Source organism: Galleria mellonella, unplaced genomic scaffold (assembly GCF_026898425.1).
Source record: "Galleria mellonella isolate WM207_F2 unplaced genomic scaffold, CSIRO_AGI_GalMel_v1 utg33, whole genome shotgun sequence".
In the NCBI taxonomy this organism is placed as follows: Eukaryota; Metazoa; Arthropoda; class Insecta; order Lepidoptera; family Pyralidae; genus Galleria; species Galleria mellonella.
Genome location: NW_026442079.1, coordinates 7,239,693 through 7,260,479, shown reverse-complemented (window position 1 = coordinate 7,260,479; position 20,787 = coordinate 7,239,693). Strand labels below are relative to the sequence as shown.

Sequence of the window (20,787 nt, the reverse complement as noted above, 5' to 3'; positions counted from 1 at the left end):
AAACAACAGTAGGTCAGCGCATTTTTCTTCTACATAATCTCAATTAAAGTGGGAGGCGAGACGCCCTGACGTAAGCACCGTACTGTATTTTTTTAATGGGTTGGAATTAAATGTTAATTTAACCTAATAATTCTAATTTTATTATAATTCTAATAATTTTAACAAATATCTGCAGTGCCGCTTGCACCAGTGGGGATGAAGTCAAATCGGTTGTTCCATTGTGACCAACTTATTATTAATTATCCACGATGATTATTTCACACTTCACTACTAACAATCCCTTCCCCCATGCACCGTACTTAACCTAAAAAAGACTTCCGAATAAAGTCACTGCGATTGTTAAAAACATAGCGCGTTAAATTACTGTTGTCCAGTTATATATACTCTAAATCATTTCGTCAACAAAACAGTACATTTAACATTTGGCCGATGGAAAATTTGGCAACCTGAAATGTTCAATGAAACGTTCGTAGTCGACCCGTTACTCCGCCGAAGCACAATTTAATCATTAATTCGTTTGCAGGTGAATCGTTTCAGACTTGGCCCACCGACTATTTCACTATTTTCTCTGTGTATTTATTTTAATTAAAACTTGACTCCACAAACGCTGTCTTTTTCAAATTAAAATTTATTTATTATTTCTTTTTCTAATACCTTTTAATCGAATAATTTCGACTAATAAAAATAAATACATAAAATAAATTCAGGTTATTAAAGATAAATAGGTAAATCGCTTCAATCCTTCTTAAGTAATGAATTTAACATTGAAGAGCATTTAATTTTTCAACTTCAAAAAGAAGGAGGTTCTCAATTCGGGTGTATTTTTTTTATGTTTGTGACTTCATAACTCCGCCAGTTTGATACCTATTTGGAAAAATCTTTTTTATATGAAAAGATATATTTAAAGATTAATTTTATAAGAATTTTATTAAAAGCGATTCAGTAGTTTAGTTTTTAGATTAAAATTATTAATTTTGTCACAATTGAAGTCGGTTCTTTTTTGTGGGACACGATCTTTATTCATATAGAGTTAAAGGAAAAATATAAATATATATACTGAGATTTATGTCAGTAACTTACTTGAATCGTTGTCAAACTAAAATTAAACATAAAATACATTTTATGTTAAGTTTTATTATCGGTTGCTAATCCACTTGCCAAGCGTGGCAAGTACTGGCAAAACCTTCGTTTATGGGGAGGCTCATATGGTGTAGTATGGTATATTTTATATATATATATAAGTGTACTTAATACGTATGAAGTAATTACTCGTAGCCAAACCATGATCTAACCATTTTTTTTATATTTACCTGTTATAGATAGCTCCTGTAAAGGAGACTGGTAAACATGAACACGAATCGTGTGATGGTAAACACTACATTGACGCCAGTAAAGCATGCCTGCCAATGTTTATTATGTAATCAGAGAAACAATTGATTTCGATATATATAAGGACCAACTGATAGATATATTATAGAAAGTGGTGATTACAGACGGGATTCGCTCTCTATTTTCGTTTTTGCCAAATTAGATTCGGTTTCCAAATTACAGCCGAACCCCGAACCCATAGGATTAAGATTCAAATAAGAAACTATATACGTAATTTATGGTTCATAATATTAGAATCTATTTAATTAGTACCAAACATTAAACTTAAACTATTCTTTTTATTTAGTATCCACGTGCCAACGAATTAGGTAGCGCTCTATCGCTTGTCTATATCATTCCGCTTGTCTTAATTCACTCTGCCGACAGTAAATAAAGAATCGGATGTGTAATGTTTTACGTGTCTAATTAATGAGAGCTCGCGGCGCGGTGATCAATGTTTATGGCAAGTGCGATATCGCGCCGGTGTTTGTGTGTGGACCACGGTATGACGACGACGGCGAGTACCGTCGCGTCGCGTCGCGTCGGTCGAGGCGGGCGGGCGGCTCCGATCGATAGGCGGGCGCGGCGCTGCAGTCGACGAACCGCTTGCCACCGTCGCCTTACGACACTCCGGCGACTGCCCCCGTCGCGAGAACACGCGACGATGCGCGGGGACCGCGCCGCTCGCGACACGCGCCACAATAAAGATCACGAAAACTTGAAGTCGTCACTCAAAAAGGGAAACAAGACCAAAAAGCATAGGGTGGTCTTCGATGAGAGCGCAAATGAATTCTTTGAGGCCGATTACATTATTGTCGTGCGAGATGAGTGTGGATATTCTGATGAAGGGGAAAGCGAGGAATGTTCCGGCTGCGGAGCGTGCGAGCGCTACCAGGAACCAGAACCTGGAGCGCTTAGTCCTCCGGAGGGGTACAAGGATATGGGGCTCTTTAACAGGGATGGAACTCTACGGGAGCAAGCGTGGTGGGATGCCGGTGACGTGATGCTAGTAGGCGAGCGGTCCGGTACGGTGTTTACACCGCAGCACTTGCAGTTGCTACGTCGATTACAGCGTGAAAGGATGCTCCGTTCCACCATTTGTGCAGACTGTGACGCGCACGCCGCGCTTCACCAGCCTCTCGGTGAGTAACCTCTGTCCTTGCCAAGGACGAACGTAGTCCCGTCGGCCTTGCTCCTGCTCTTGTCTCATACTAGTTTTAAGGAGCTTAGCGTTTGTTCATATTAAATCCGTACCACAACAGCCGATCCTCCATACAATGCCCGTTAAACTTTGCTATAGGAAACCTTATAAATAAATATTGTTAGACCAATAACTATCAGACTTGACAGTTCGTTATTGTTTCAGTTTCATCGTAATCTATAAGTATTATTCATAGCTAGTTAAGAAACATATGTAATGTAGCTGTGCAAAGGCGACTGAAAAAAATTGATGCTATGCGACTGTCTCGTACCTACATTTGCGTGTAAACGGATTCATTATCATAACATTCAAATTATTCTGTATTAAGAAGCTGAAGCGAAAATGTCGGCGATTGCGCTTTAAACTAACAATGAACCGTTTAGTCTGAATCATAATGTATAAAGCCATTTGAGATCGTTATTAGAACAAGTGACGTAGAGAAGGCATCATGTTTCAAAACAGCCGAGAATCTATTGTGCTCATCTAAAGTGAGAGCACTCGATGACTTTAGCCTTTTTCACGCGTTCATGGTCGAGCAAAGACACTCAAAGGCTGGTTACCGAATATTGCAAGAAAATTTTCCTAATAAAAACTTATTGCTACTTATGTCAAGTATCTACCCAGATCGGTATTTGCGCAAAATAATAGAAATTCGACGACCTTGTTTAATAGGTATTTACAGAGTTAGAGATAGATAGGTACTCGTATGTCAAATCACCTATTTACAGTGAAAGATAAATCTAAAACTTGTTTATATTTTAACCCTTTAATTTCAATGTTTTATTAATAACAAAAAAATATTAAATTTGATGAATATTTTCTTGGTAAATAAATGGCATAAACTAAGTGCTTAATTTCATCATGCCTGTTTGTTATGCTAACATTTCTACTTCGTAGTATACATGTTTTGGCTGTTAAAGTTTTGGTCATGCGTCAACAATGGCTCTGCCTGGTATCTATATCTCACGTGTTATAGTGTATACTGACAGAGAAAGCGGGTCTCCATTCCATTTTCATCTCATTAAGGAAAACAGCCCACGTGTTGTAGCGTGGTGCTGATGACAAATCATTAAAAGTTAAAACTATGAGATTAAACCTATTTATTCTTTTGATAAATCCATATAGAGTTAAATCGATCAGATGCGAGTTGAACTCACACGTCGAGGGTTCCGTATGTAAATATGAGATAAAATCCTTATATACCTACTACTAAAGGAGAAGTAAAGAGTCTCTGGAGATAACGTACGAATACATTCAATATATGAGTTATAAAAATATAGAAAGCAAGAGATGTGTAAAAGTATAGAAGACGTTTTTGGCACCCAGTTCTCCCTATATAGTTCGGAAAGGACTTTGCGTTAAGATATACAGAAAGTAAATAAATACCTACTACGTGTGTTTGTTGTATTTCTCATATGAAATACGAGTAGGTACTATAAGAAAGAAAGAAGAAAGGAAATAATTTTTATTTATATAATACTTTTTATTATTGTTATTTCAATTTGTGTGTGTGCGTGTGTTTTTCTTTTTAATTTGTGACACAAATATAGCTAATCCAACCATACAATTAATTTTATTTTTAGAGGTTTTCTGAAAATTTGTACTAGTTACAAACATGGTTTTATTTTTCTTGTAATATTTACACGTACACTCAAAAAAATTGTAAATATTTTGGATATTCCGTTTCAAAAAATTTCAGAGGCAAGGAGTGGGCATGGTTATAAATAAAAAACTATGTGAAATTAAAATATTATAAAAACAGTTTTAGAATATACAAATAAATCCTTTTCATATGATATGCCACTTGGATTAGTACCATAAGTTTGAAATTTTGAGTACGCTTTTTGGACCCTCTTGCAAAAAATTTAAATATATTTTTCAATTATTTCTCCTGCAATATATGTGGATAAATTATATCAAAAACTATTTTAAATTTCAAAACGATAGAATTAGATAAGATATGGCGCTGTGACAGACGGACATACGGATAAAACCGCACCATAAGAACCCTTTGTACAATTTTAGTATGGAATCTTAAAATTACTAAAACGTAAATAACGGATTCAACCTAATTAAATACAATTAAAAATCAAAATAATTCAACCAACCAAAGTTGACAGAAAATATTATTTTATTTTTAGACTAGCGACTTAGCCCGGCTATAATTATAAGTAGATAGAAATTTTCAAAAATAATAGCATATGATTCTCGTTCATAATACAACTTTCTATAGGTGAAATAATTATTAAAATCTGTTAAAAAGTTTTTGGGATCATCCGTTACAAACTATCAAATCTTTCCTCTCTATAATATTAGAATAGACAGATTACGACTTGAAAATTTCACTACATTTTAACTAATTTCAAAAACAAACTCAAAACCCTATGAAAATATCAACCGTCACCTGCATAATAATGCTAGAACACATGGACGATAGGTTCAAAAATATTATTTATCTACTAGTTTTTACCCGTGACTTTGTTCATGTGTGGTATATTCGATTTCTCGCGGGAAACATTTTCTGTCTCAGTCTTATAACTTATAGCTATTGCCCACGATTTTATCCGCATGGAGTTCGGTTATATTGCAAATCCCCATTTTATATCTTTTACCCTCTTTAGCTTCTTAGGAGAATAATATTTATAATAATAATAAATTATATTATTTCTTAGCAAAAGACTAGATTTAAAACTTTCCTTTAAATTAACAAATTTACATATCTAGTTTTTACTAAACTAAATAATTTCCTGTCTTATTGTCTTAGGGGTTGAATTTCCAAAAACTGCTGAAATATTATTTTTAATCAAAACAAGCTCTCAAACTTCTAATTTCAAAAAATGACAGAGGTCGTATATAATTTTTTATACCCAATTTCACCCGTTAAGAGGTGAATTTTCTGAAAACTCTGACAGGCATTTTATTTATTTCTAATTTGAAGTCTAAAATCAGTGTCGTGCTTCGCTTCAATTATGTCAGAACTCCCATACAAGCTTTCAACCCCTATTGAATACCTTTACTGATAAATTCTTCAAAAGTCAATAATAATATATTAATTTGTTTTGAATAAACTATTACACTGATGAAATTCCATATAAAATTTTCAACTCTCGTTTTACCCCTTTAGGGGTTGAAATCTCAAACTCCTTTCCTATTGTTCCTTTACGCTATATAAAGAATCTATCTGCAAAATATCAAGATTCTAGATTCAGCGGCTTCGGCTATGAGGATATATATATGCGTTTATCACTTAGTAAATCAGCATCCTCATATATGGATATGTACACCGTAAATACTCACATTTCGTATAGAAACAACAGTTTTTCTTTGGCATTTTTCCTTTGTCTATTACAAATTTAAATAAAAAAAAAAAATCGTCGGATTCAGTAAATGAGATATCGTTGCAAAGGCTTTCCACTTCGTATCAAATTGAAAACAACAAATTATTATTATTTTCATGCATTCATGAGTTCATCAAATTGTTAAGAAGCCCCTAATAACGTATAATTTGTAAACCATAATAAAATTATGACAGGCACTTTCAGTTAACAAATACACCTAAAAATAGCGTAAATACTTAATAAAATGTGACATAACTTCATATATTGCAATGTTGTAAACTAAGATATATGCATGAACAACCAAGCGAATATCTTAAAACATAGTAAGGGAACCTTATTAATATACATCGGATATGTTGACTGATACTAGATAAAAACAAGTATAATGACGATCGAACTTATTGTAGGAGGAAGCAGACAATATAAGTGTACAACTGGGTACACAAATGAGAAAATAATGTTTACACGTCAAAATTATAAGTTCGTAAGTGAACATTCGAAGTTCGTCATACGGACTGTAATGAAAATTAAATGATGTGTGTTTATGACCGTGTACAGTGCGTCATGATGTGTCGCACTCACACATCCATATTATAGTAATCCGTTCAATCTCATTTGTTCTCAGCACCCTGATAGTGTTACTAACTAAAGCCAGCTAACGTAGATAGATCGATTGCTACTTATTATGTTAATTGTAGTAGATAACTCGTCTACTACTAACGATAAACTATATGGTTCGCCTGAAGCGGTCACTGAAGCCCATAAATGCTTTCAATAAATTCTAGAGGGAACTCGCCTTTTGTCATGAATATCTTAATTAGTATCGAATAATTTTATTGCTTCTTTTAAATATATGTGGATGTAGATTTACATTCGCTTATTTGTTTGATATGCAGTAGATAAAGCAATTAAAATGATATTGTAGCTCCTTTATAAAAATTGGTGGGTATCTTAAGAATGACAACCGTCATGAAGCACTGTAAGAAGTTGTCTTTATGAAGTTTATGGTCTTGACAATGTCTGTAAGCGACGGTTACCACTTTCCACAGGTATCTGGGCCGTCGACTTGTTTACCTACTACTGCATATATTATGTATGAGAAGGACAACGTAAGCAGTTGGTCAGGTACACTGTCGAGATTATCTTCCCTCTATTTGTCATAAGTATCCGTTTTTTTTTTCTATTCGCCTTCCTCTGTGATTTTCTTCTATTGTAGGTGTAGTATAATGTTTATATACCTTCATATATTTATTTATGTGCATTGATATATTACAAATCACCACCTACTGTATCTTTTTTCTGAATGTCCTCTATTCAAAGGTTGTCTGCAAGAAATCGCTTAGAGATACGACCTTAGTAATACGAAATATCACTTCATCTTAAATTATTTTACTGTAATCCTTATTTTTGTAATCTTATTTACAATTTTAGTAAGCCTTTCACAAACAATGCGTACTGATGTTATATAGGTGAAAGCAGTTTGTTTGTAAATCATTAGTACTTTAACGGCTCAATCAATCATCAGAAATTTTGGCATACACGTACTATCTAAGAAGGAGAAAGACTAGTTTTAACCTGTTCAATCACATTTTGGCTTGTTTACGCAGGAAAAGTCGCTATTATAAATAATATATAGGTATATTTTGATAATAATGTAGAAACGGCAAAGAAAAATTCGTTGCGAGTGATGTCACTGGCAGCAGCTATTAATCGATAATCTGATAACGTAAAAAAGAAAATTAATTTACTGATATTTTATAGAGATGCAACGATATGGGTTCCTTATTTTTGGCATGATATTCTATCAATTTGTTAGTGACATTTTATGGCTTGATAACTTATACAGAGAAACTGTATTACGTAATAATGAACTTGTTTATTTAATGGTAGTACTGCTTAGTTATTGTAGATTGATGATGAAGGATATGGTAAAAAAAATACGTTAAAAATTAGTCTATGAAGGTGAAATTTTTTCAGTAATACATTATTCTAAATTCAAACTGTTAGCAAGTTGATGTAAATGTAATTAAATATGAGTAGCTGTTTCCCACGGTTTCTTAGAACCCGTCATCAGGCATTGTCGCGGAAAATTCCAAAAGCCCTTTATTACAAGGAGCCAGATCTAGGTATACATTAAAACAATGAACGTCAATACAAAATTTACGTTAATTTAGCAGTTTTCACGAGGTTTCATATAAAAACAGAGGTTTGGCTGGCACTAATCGCGTCAATACATGCGGAAATGTTGTTATGAAATTTTTGTTGTAGGTACATTACATTTGATACATTAAAAATATTTAACATACAATAGGGGACCATCATAATGCGTTTTTTTATATGCCACTTTTGAGACAGACGTCATCTCTAGAGAGGAATAGGGCGTGCCTATATTTATACGCAGTTGCTTGTGCGAAGATAAGAGAATATTGTTGGTTTCCTCAAATTAATTCTGTTTTCATTTGATACCCGTGAAAGTTTAAAAAATCTTAGTTTACACTTAGAAAATTTTACGGTATCATCCTTTGCTTTAAAGTCTTTTGCTAACTTAATATTGTGCATTGATTTCGGATACTTTCACGCGGAGATATCACGTTACTCGATTCGTGAGTGGCGTTTAGACTTTTTCATAAGTATTTCCTTGGCTTTGTTTGTGTCAAACAATATGAAATAGCATCTTTGTTTTAAAATAGTATACTTGTATGGTCTCCATATAACTAATTTGTTTCAAATCCATTCAGCCGTTTTAGCGGGATTGCGCAATAAATTTGAAAACATCTTTAAGAACTTACACATTTAGAATAATAAGAGGGATCTGAAGGAAAACAACGTTTTTAAGAGTAAATCACGATTTTACCGTTCTTATATATACTTATATATATTGGCCTGTGTATTTGTGCCATTTTATATTTTATTGCAGCAAGGATAAAAAAGCAATAAATAATACTTTTTTTGAATACGTGTATATATGCCATTGATAGAACTGCCACTCAATATCATTCAATTATCTCACCTAAAAGTTAAAACGTGCTATGTTTTCTAGGAAATGGAATCAGCCCTCTTTTTTATATTCACTTTTTCACCAATAAGAAAAATGGCTGCAATTATTAAATTAAATTCTATATATATCTTCACTGACACCTTGTAAGCTTGGCGAAGAGGTTGGATTACCTTTCAGATACGAGTAGATACTAAAATTGAGTGGGTATTCAAAATCCACATCTCATATTAATAGAATAGTAAACCTTAATGCTATTTCTACGACATGTTAGACGAAAAACAAATTTTGTTCTAATGGTATATTTAAAAGGGCCAAGCTCTTTTAAAAGTATCATTAGGGATTATGTTTTCAGCTATAAACAGGTTTATTTCTAGTTTTTCTTATGCATTAATGTAGGGTGTTAAGTCATTATGTTTTTACTCCATTTTCATACGAGTATATAAAAAAAGCGAAGGAATTTATTATTTTACAAACCTGTGTTATTCAAGAATTTACAGTACCTTCTACTCGCAACTTATTCGTGTAATTGTAATATGTTCACTGGCCGGAATAAAAAGTAGCTTATATGCTTCTTCATTGCATATAGTACGTGTATAGTAAATTTCATAGTGATTGGTTGAGTTGTTAAGACACTAAGAATTAACAAACAAGTAAACTAAGTTTCATATTTACAATATTAATAAGAATTTGATTGTTATTAATAAAAGGAAAATTATAGGAAAATGTATAAAGTATGAATGTGAATATAAAGGAAAATGTAAAAGATACCTTTTCCTTTATATAAACGAAGTTACCTGAAATTTCTGATAAGACACACGGACAGGTGAGTAGAGTGAAAACGACGAAATTGTTTAAGCTTGGCTACGGAACTCTAACAATTGTTATGCTTTCTGAGATTTTAATTGTGTTAAAATGATAGTGTAGACATTTATAACAGCATATTTTAGTTAGGTTTGTGTTATTGTAAAACTGAAGAATAATCAGTTTTCCGTAACAAATATGTAGATATAAAGAAATAGTGCAACTTTGTCTGTTTTTTCGTCTGTCACAATCGTTATGAAAACTATCAATGAAATTTGAAGTAGTTTTAAATATTGTTACAAAACACACCCTTATTTTGCAATAGAAATAATTTTAAAATGATTTTTACTTTCTTTCCTAGGAGACCCAAAGACAAATCAAATAGTCAATTGTACATTGTACAATCAAATTTAGTTTTCGAGTTTTAGTTGAAACTCTAATTGTTATAAGAACAAAAAAAGATATTTCTAACTGTAACCTAGTTTTTAAGAAATTACCGAAAAACTTGACAGAAAACTTAGTTAAGTGGTTTAATTTTTTATCATAGTTATGGTTCAAAGTAAGGAAAGTTATTCTCAATACCAAAATTTTAAATACACAACCCTGTATTTGAAAATCATACCCAACGACATTTACATTAAGTAAAAAGACGTTTGAAATAATCGTGGAACATTTACAGTTTCGTAATATAACTGGTTATAAACACAGTTCAAATAGAACTATAATCAGCAGAGAGACGTGGATTCGAATCCCATTGGATCAAGTCATGGGAAGGTAAAGGTAAATGATTTGTGGCCTATTATTGATGATAACAATAATATTCGTATTTCTTTCATATAAGCAAGTTTTAAAAGAAAATATCAATTTATCTTACTCCATATATCAAATAAAATTTTAATTTACAAAAAAAAAAATAATAACCTATTTATTTATAGATTATTTTACGGAACCCGCGGTGTGTCAGTCCAAGTTACATTTATTCGGTTTTATTTTTAAATACAACGACTTTCCCTTTAATTAGTAATATTATTTAATTAATAATATGAATGAAAACATTACAAAATCTCTTTAAATGTTGAAGCAAATTTAACCAACATTAATAAATTATCAAATATATGGTAAATTTATGATAGGTGTTTATTTATATTTACGAAATCATTTAGTATCTGATAGCTACACGTAATGTACATTTAATGCATTTCTCAAATATTTGCCAGTCATAATATTGTCAACTGAGCGATTTCCGAATGTAAATTGTACGTTATATATGTGATCGCATTACATAGGAAAAAAGGTTACCTGTTCAAAAGGCCAAGCTGATATAAATGGAATCTAAATAAATTTGCGCGTTTAAATTGTACAGAAACTCAAGTTTATTGTTAATTAAAACTTGCTCTAACAGCTACGGTAAGAATGTTAGTGTCCCTGAAAATTGTGGATTGAACGATACAGTTACGCGGTACGCACACGTTATGTATAAACACGTATACATTCTGGGTATCAAATGTCTATTCTAACAAAAGGATGCGCGCGCAGTTTTATTTCATTCTATTTAGAGACGTACATATATTAATTAACGTACCTACACAGATAAAGTTGTATTTATCTATTATAGGTGTTTACTAAGCGAACGAAGTGGTAAATATTCTCCAATTACATTAAACTAAATTATTATAAGTACATCTAGAAAATCCTTTATAAAAAAAAAAATACATACATATGTTATGTGAAGTTCGTTAAAATTGTACTAAAAAAAATAATTATGCCTGTGTAAAATAGGTATTAGAATACCATTTACATGCGTATAAGGCTAATTATACGATAATATTCTTTATAACACTACTTGTAAGTAATTACAAAAAAGTGATGTGTATTACCGTATATAGCATTTCGTTACTTTATATGTCATTTCGTGTACGTAAGTTCGTCCGATAAATTATTTTTTATAAATTAGGTTCAATATTAGCGAAGATATAGAGGAATATATTAATAAAACAATCAAATACTTAGAAAACCTAATTTTCAAATCGGTTAAAAAAGAAATGATAACGATGACAACATTGTAACATCATGTCGTGTCTATATACAGTATCTACGAGTACCTATCGTTCGCGTGCGGCGTGCCTGACTTTGCTATATCATAAAATCCGATGTCATTCCGTTGTATTTTCCCATCTAACAAAATATTCAATCCAAAAAAATAGATTATTCAACGTATTATTTATTATGTTTTTCTTCTATAAATCTTTTACAACCCTCTTACGTGCAAAACAAGCTCAGGTGGTACAGTAAATATTGTATAAATTTTAGCCGTTCATTTTGTAATTGCTTAAATTTACTGGTAATGTAATACCGAATTGCTCATTGCTTTAAGGGTAAATATATTTAATTTGATATATTTGGGTTGAGTTATGCTTAAAATAGTATTTTTTTTTCTATAGTATTTATTGTATATATTTATTACAATAAATGCTATATGATAATAAAGGTAGGTATAAATTAAAAAAACTGTATATATGAAAACCAATATCTTAATTTTAGTCCTATAAAAATATATATTTCCTAGCAAGTGTACTATTTTGTAATACACTTATAAATGTCTTCTGTTTCTCTGTCAGTGACTAGATTTATATTTTGTATATTTACAATTAGAGTAAAGAATAAGAGAAATAATTTTATCCAGAAAACATCTTCTTTCTAAGAAACTCTTATTTTCGTACAATTTATAATAAATCGAGTTATTTTTCTATTGGTTAGTTCAGTAGTATACTTGATCGAGAATCTCAAGACACGAGTATTAAGTATTCTATCCTCAGCATTTTGTTATTTGAAATTGAACAAAGGCACATCGATTATATTGTCGTCTTTTGTTTGTTTACTTATACAACGAAATCGAAAAAAATATGTTAGGATTATGATGTAAATAAATTACTTTATTCAAATAATTCAAGTGTTTATTATATAACGTATCTTATATTAAATATTTAGTTGAAAAATTAAACTTATTGAACTTATTAAACTAATGATCTTCATGGTGCAGATTTCTTTATTTTTTAAAAGGGAAAATGTAATGGTAAATCTGTCTGAACTCTCGGTATACACTGGCGAGGTACTAGTGAGAGATGGTGGGTGAATATGAAAGCAGGTTATCTAGCTCATCGTAAAGAATTCCATAAGAATGAATTATTTCCATAAATATTAATTAAGTCCGCGTGGACTGATAGGGTATATTGCTAGCAATGGAGCTGTTAAACTAAGCAATGGAGTTGTTATTATTAACAATCCATTTTATCATGGTGCAGTGGCAGTCATTTTGCTTTCCGTATATAAGTTACTGGTTCAGTTCGCAATTAGGATAATTTTAAAACTCGGCTGCTGTCTGGATGTTCTGGATTATATGAATAAACCGAATTGTATGTTGATCAGCAGGATTTTAAGCATCCCTCAGAAATTCAAGTGGAGTGCATTCCCCATGAAAGGTGGCAATTTTCCACCTCTTTCTATGTATTTGGTACCTGATAATACTCCTTTCGTGATGTAACTGAGAATGCTCGGAACGCACAAGGCCCGATAAATTCTTAGTTGGCGGGTTCGCACCTAGTTAGGGTTGAACTGAATTTGTGTTTTCATAAAAGAACAACACAAGTTTTATTAGCAGGTGGTCAGGGACCGTTCCTTATGGCTATGTGGGAGGCCTATGTTCAACAGTGGACATTTCACGACTAAAATGTTCATGATTATGATGTATTGGCACATCGTGCGTGAGGATCTATTTCATTATGACTAATCTCACAGAAACCGATACGGCACAAAAACTTTACTAATATTATAAACTAGCTACCTTCCCCGGCTTCGCACAGTGTTAATGAAGAAAATGAGACTATACGATTTTTAAATTATTTTCCTTTTTATAAACTGAATTAGAATTAGCCAAATTAGTACAGCCGTTCTGAAGTGATGCGCTTACGTACATACATTCGGCAATTGATTTTTATTTAATTAGGTGTGAAAGTATATTTATTTGTAACCTCTTGGTACTTTAATGGGTCAATCAATCGTTGCGAAATTTGGCATACACGTATTTTATATTTGGAATGAAGTAAACAGGATTATTTAATCTCGTTCAATAAATATATTCCGCTCACAGGGATGAAGTGGCTTGTTAAAATTGGTTCTAAATAGAGGTACTTATATGAAGATGGCTCATCAACTTGGTAACTAATGTAATGTCTAATTACATTTTGTTAGTTTTTATTCGTGACCTCGTTATCGTGACCAGAATGTACATGACCGGAATACAATTAGCCTATGTCCTTCTCCAGCCATTAGTACGTGTATACAAAATTTTATAGTGATTGGTTAAGGTGTTAAGGTACTAAGAAGTAATAACCAAAGTCACTTATACTAATTGCATATTTATATTAATACTAGCTTTTATTCGCGACTTTGCCCACGAGATTAGGATATGTTTACTGACCGCGATAAAAAGTAGTCTATATCCTTCTCAAATACTTTCACATTGATAATGTTAGTAAAGATTATTATAGATATGATGGAGGTGGTTCTCTTGGAACACATTTCAGAAACAGAATTTGTTCAGAGATAACCAATGATCAAGAGTTTACGGAAGCGGGACGTAACTCAAGTCACGAAATGTTACTCGACGAATCTTGTAGCTACGTATACCTAGATATAGAGCAGTTGTTACGTATACATAATTTGTGTTTGTGTTCGTAGTATATAGACTACGAACACACACCCTTATGCGAAAACAAATAATTCCATTTATTTCGGACCTCGTACAACTCCGGAAACTGTCATTTGTCAGTTCACAAAGAAAAGCATATAGGTACTGGATCTTTGTATTATACAAGTGCATTTAATACTTGAAAATTCATATCACGTATAAAAGAGAGTTGCCTTAAATTTTCTTAATAATTTATGTAATATATAATATTTATACAAATGGTAGGTTTGCCTTTTATCTACTGTGGATTTTTTCATTAAATATTTTGTGTATTATTATATATTGTAGGTGTTCTTCTTAATAATTGATCTATGCAAAGCTGGAAGTATGCTTCTATGCCGATTTCGAAAATTATATTTCTTCAAAAATTTCGAAATATCCTTTGAAATCGACTTTACAGTAAATTTCAATAACTTTACAGGAAATATTAGAAATGAACCGGAAATGGTGTAACAATTCCGAATATGTCGAAATAAGGAAACAATTTTTAAACTTTTATGATGCAATCATCAAGAGATCGCGCGGTTTGTACGAAGAATGTTCTTTACGACTTATTTACGAATTTCTTCAATCTTTCTTGGTGATGAATTTATTGACTTTTGTTGGATTTCGAATTCCTACAGGTAGATTCTATTTCTGTCACATTCTGGGTAAAGGTAGAGACGTTATACTTTTGTTAAGAACATTAAGGTGCGCTGTATGTATACATAAATATATAATACTATCTCATTTAATAAGTACCTATTCTGAAACTAAAAATATTTGAATATTTTCTAGACAATATGATTGAAGTTTAATACTTGTATATAGTTTGAGCATATCTTGGATTAAACACAGAATATTTCTTATTTTAAATTAGGCGAACAAAGTCGCGGGATACAGCTAGTAATTTTATAAATGTCAATATTTGTAAACAGGTATGAATTAAATATTTAAACATGTTTATCACTTAATTACAATTTAACAGCTAGACAGATATAAATTAAATCCTAATTAAACACACAGACGATTTATCGTTTTCACTTAAGTAAAGACACAGGATACAGTTAGTTGTATTCGTAATGTTATACAGGTATGTACAAACTTATTTCTTAATTCCAACTTCGCCGGAATATTGTTAATATTAGGGACACATTGTATGTACTTATATATTTTATTTGTTACAATCATGTGGAAATTTACACTAGGCACAGTATACATATAGGTTACCTGGTATATTTATCGATTTTGAACAGATTTTAATAACATTTTTGGAAATTGTTGAAGTTATATATGTTGCAATCAAAACTCTTTACCAGTCAAAAGTACTATTGACTGATTTTGCTAGTCAATAGTACTTTTGATTGGTTAAGAATTTGACTGCAACATATAGAATATACTATGGTCTTCCCATCAGCCGTTAATTATCCACTGCCGAACATAGGCCATCTCTATTGTAGAGTTTTGCCAGTAGTTGCCACGCTTGGCAGGCAAGTTGGCAACCACATTTCGGATTTGGTGATATTTTTAAGAGGGACGCTGCTAGACATACTATAGCCCTGATCGCAATTATTTTTTTAGAATATGTATTTTTAATGGAATAATATTTATCTATTAGTTAGCACACAAAATAAATTACAGTCATAATATAATCTTTGTTGTAACAGTATGTAATATATACAGATCAAAATATCAATGCAAAAATATGTATTCATATCAGCTTCTTTACATAATATCTTGAATTATAATCATTGACAAACAAATTGACGGTACACATGTATTCTACAGAGTATGTGCCGACTATTGCATTCAACTTACGTTGTTATTCCAAAAGTTCTCATGTCAGAGACTGCTTTAAATAATGGCCTTCACCTTAATGTTCGAAATACAATGACGCATGCATCACTGATGATTCCACGACAGAAATAGATCTACATAACTTTTCATGTGATTCACGCAAGTCTCTATTTACTGGAAGAAAAGAGGTTGTCGGTAATGGGAATCTAACAACTCCATTACTAGCAAAATATCTTGTCTGCTGGACCTCTACACGGTTCCCTTTAGAAACCGTCTTGGTTAATTTTTATGGAATTCGTCACGATAATGGGTTCTTTGACCTGTTTTCATCCTCATTTATTATCCCTCACTGGTGCCCCGCCAGCGTATATCGATATCGCAGGCAGGGTTACCATTACATTTTCACTCATTAAGCATAATCTTTACTTTTTTTTATACTGAGGTGGCAAACAAGCATACGGTCCACCAGCAGCAGTTAAGTTAAGCAGTTACCGTAGCTTATGAACGCCTGTAATACCAGACACATCTTTACCCTTTTTTTGAAGAACCTCATGCTGTAGTCTTTTGGAAAAACCTCGACAGGGAGCTTATTCCATAGCCGTGGGCATCATATTGAAAAATTCCTCTAAGCACAGCCTGTTATACAAACGGTAGAAAACGCAGAGTGAGGCAAAATCTCTTCTAATACTGGGTTCGGTACAGCTTATAAGCCTGGACTCATCGACAATTTCCATAGCTCGTTGTTTCACAGAGTCGAAGGATTCAAGCTGATATCTAGGTGCTCCCGTCTATAAGTGACAACAATATTCCATGTGGGGCCGGATTTGCGATTTATAGAGCATTAATCGTTAATCCAGTGTGAAGTATTGCTTCGTTCTATTAAGCACACCGAGTTTTTTGGAGTTTTACCTTATCTTCGAGGTGGGTATGGAACTGTGCGTCACTACAAACATTAAGGAACGTACCTTGGAAAGGTGGAGCCACAGCAAATGTTTTTTTTTAATTAGATGAAATGGAGTGAGAATCTTACCTGTACTGTTGTTTATACTGGTATCCCCCTAGTAAGGAATGTTAGGTGATGAAGTTAGATCAGTTATCCTATCATGATGAATGAACCAGGAATTAAGCACGATGGTTTCCCGGGAAAATTACGCGGAAGTTGAAATGGTGTATGTCGCTAGTCCTTTATGAGCGGAAAGGGATTGTTAGTAATGAGGTCTAATTGACTTATTGCTAGCAATACACCCTATCAGGTCGACTTCCACGCAGTTCCTCCTGGAAAACGTCGTGGTTAATTCTAGTGGAATTCGTCACGATGGGCTAACTGATCTGCCTTTTCATCCTCACCTATCATCCCTTACTGGTGCCCTGTCAGCATGTCCCGATAGCGCAGGCGAGGTTATCATTCCATTATCACCCATTAAAAAAGTCCCTTATTAACATTCCCCTCCCCTATCGGAGCACATTATTAGTACGGCTTTTTAAAGACATGGCAACTCTTTAGAATTCTGAAGACGTCAAGTCATTTATGGAAGTCCCATAAATGGAGGGAAAAGAAAAAGGGCAAAAGCTTTTAATACGTTAATTCTTGGCAATCAGGCACTTTATTGGATTCCCTATTGTTACTGGTTCTATCAGAGTGCGTCGGAAATATTGAATTGAAATTTGTCCGCAATACACAAAACAATACTTTATCATTTTGATCAATCTAGACGATAACCGTGTTTCTAAATATTCAGTTTTCTAAATAGAAAAATGGATGTGATATCCTCACAAGCGTATAATCCACGTCGATTTCATTGTATGGAGGGTATAAACTTTTAAAGTATTAATAAAATAATATTTAATTAAACCGGCAAAAGACTGTTTATTCAAAATTAATATAAAAGTTCCTTTGTGTTTATTTGGTACAGAACCCAAAAAGATAGTCTAGTCGCATGAACACGTGAATAGCCGCATGTCGCACTAGTAGTGTTAAGTGTTATAAGTGTTCTACTAATGTTTCTAATCACATTACTTATTATGTTGACTGGTGTTTTTTTTATTTTTTTATTGAACTTATTTAGTGTTTTTTATTGAATTTCCTGATTTGATGTAAAATTTAAAATGATTTTTTTTCAATATAGCATGCTTTATAAATCTTCGTGAATTATTATCAATATTTTCTAATTAGGAATACTTTTTTTATTTATGTTACTTTTACATTCAAATACAAATTTTCACAACGGACAAAATGTGTAGAGTCCGATATAAAATGTTATATCTATTATAGCTTTCAAAGGTTGGTAAAATAGGCATCTTTGGTTGGGTTCGCGAGAAATAGAAAAAAACCTACTTTCCTAAATTGGTTCTTCCGTTTAAGTGAAATTGAGTTTCAATTTCATAATAATAATAAGATAATATATTAATAAGTTAGAAAAAAATAATACTCAGCCTAATAATACTGTTCACTTGAAGGTTTTCAGTTTACAAACAAACTTTCATCTCCCATTGGCGAGACCTTTGGGAGTAAAGTTATCTAAAATCCATTTCTATTGCGTTGGAAAGTAAATTAATTTGAAATTCCGCACCGGTAGTTTGGACTATGTGTTGGCGAATGGTGACTCATGCGTCAACCAATTAGCATTTTCAATTAATATGCAATATCTATAGATAGGCGTGTGCATTTCGGAATAATGGTTTTATTATTAAAATAAAACTTGCGTTATCTTATTCTTTGTTATAATTTCAATTATAGGATGAGAGGATGAACAGCTCGTGTCACCTAATTTAATTCACAAATTGCTCCTTCAAGAGTCATAACATTTATAAACAAGGAAAATTTTATCCTCATTAATTATATATACAAAACATATTAATTTATTTAGCAAATATATACAAAGAGATAATTTTGATAACGAAATTTGAATGTCCATGATGATGTAATGAGGAAACTAGGGGTAAAGACATAATATGCTTATGCAAGAGTAAATGAGAAACCAATTTTAACATAACTTTTTTTTTTATATTATTAAGAGTGACAGACAATCTGGCGTCCGAGCCTGAACAATACCATAGATTGATTATTTCAACAACTCCTTTTAATAAGTACTCAGTTATGTCCTACTTCTGACGTTCATTGACTCCCCGTCTTATGTCGCTGAACCCACGGAAGGTGACCGTGACAATATTTAGTGTAAGAGAGCACGGGAGGGTAATGTACTCGAACCGAAACCAAATGCAATCTTTATTACTGCTATAATTAAGTATAATATTTCATTATAGTAGCTATCTATATATTCATATGACTTTCTTCCACTAAAATAATGGACATTTATTGATATATATATGTATATACTTTATAAAATATACCTTCTTTTCTACTTATATACTGTGCTCTGTAAATAAATATTTATGTGCTGTGAGAGTAGATCACACACATTATATTATTATTGTCTCTAGGTCTCTCACAAAGTGAGCAAGAAAAGGATTATTTCTACTTATCCTTACCAATGTTTCACGTACTGTGTATAGGCAAAGTATCAATATCATTATACTAACTTTTGCTTGCAGCTTCCTTCGTGTGTATTATTTTATTTGTCGCGACAGCCACTTATCCGTCTTAGTCTTATTATAGCTATTGCCCGCGATGTCGACCACATTGAATTCGGTTATATTGCAAACCCCAATGTTATATCTTTTCTTAGCAAAAGACTATATTTAGTATTATTTACTTATTTTAAAATTAACAAATTTATATAAAATTTTTTATCTAAGTCAAATCATCCCCTGTTTCACTCCCCTAGGGGTACAATTAAAAAAAAAACCATCGAAAAACGCTTCGTTTTTAATTAAAAGCCTAAAAACAAACTTCCATACTTCTAACTTCAAAAATAACAAAATTTCTATATAAATGTATATCCCCTATTTTATCCCTTTAAAGGTAAAATTACCAAAAATACCGAAAAGTATTTTATTTGTTTCTAATTAGAAGTTTAAAACAAAATATTTCGTACTTCTGGCTTCAATTATAACCATACAAACTTTTACTCTCAATTTACGCCATTAGTGATAAATTCGTCCAAAGCCAATAAACATATATTTATTTTTATTTTGAACCTAGAGTCTAAGTCTAAAATTTCACGTGTTTAACTTCTAAACTGTCAAAAATTCATACAAACTTTTAATTCCCGTTTTACTTGTGGATTGAATTTGCAAAATAATTTATTTTTACTTGTATTATATAATGAACTAATCTGCTGCAAGATTCTAGATTCAGCGGTTCCGAATGAGTTTTGATATACGGGCCAACAAGTCATATATATATATATATATAATATTTTGCAGTCATTCTTAAACAAGCGGATTCTAAATTCTGAAATATTTTCTTGTACGATACTACTAGATTATGTTGCTAATTCTAAATAGATATTTATTAATCTTTTTGTCGTCGTTAGATTTTATTCCTGTGTTAGTCCCATTCTTTGATGATTGAAGCTGTCATTTGTTTTCGTAGATCGTAAACTGTTTATTAAGAATTATAATCCACTTATAAACACTTGATCCCTCATTGTAATAT

General features: G+C 32.1%; 1 protein-coding gene across 2 annotated transcripts in view; it reads left to right on the top strand.

Moving 5' to 3' along the window:
* The first annotated feature begins 1,918 nt into the window (after window positions 1-1,918).
* Window positions 1,919-20,787, top strand: part of LOC113518155 (uncharacterized) — a 131,806-nt gene continuing 112,937 nt past the window's right edge. For both annotated transcript variants that reach the window (XM_026902940.3, XM_031911549.2), the window contains exon 1: window positions 1,919-2,510. In XM_026902940.3, the coding sequence (XP_026758741.2) occupies window positions 2,033-2,510 (478 nt within the window). In that variant the 5' untranslated portion in view covers window positions 1,919-2,032. The remainder of the gene's footprint in view (window positions 2,511-20,787) is intronic.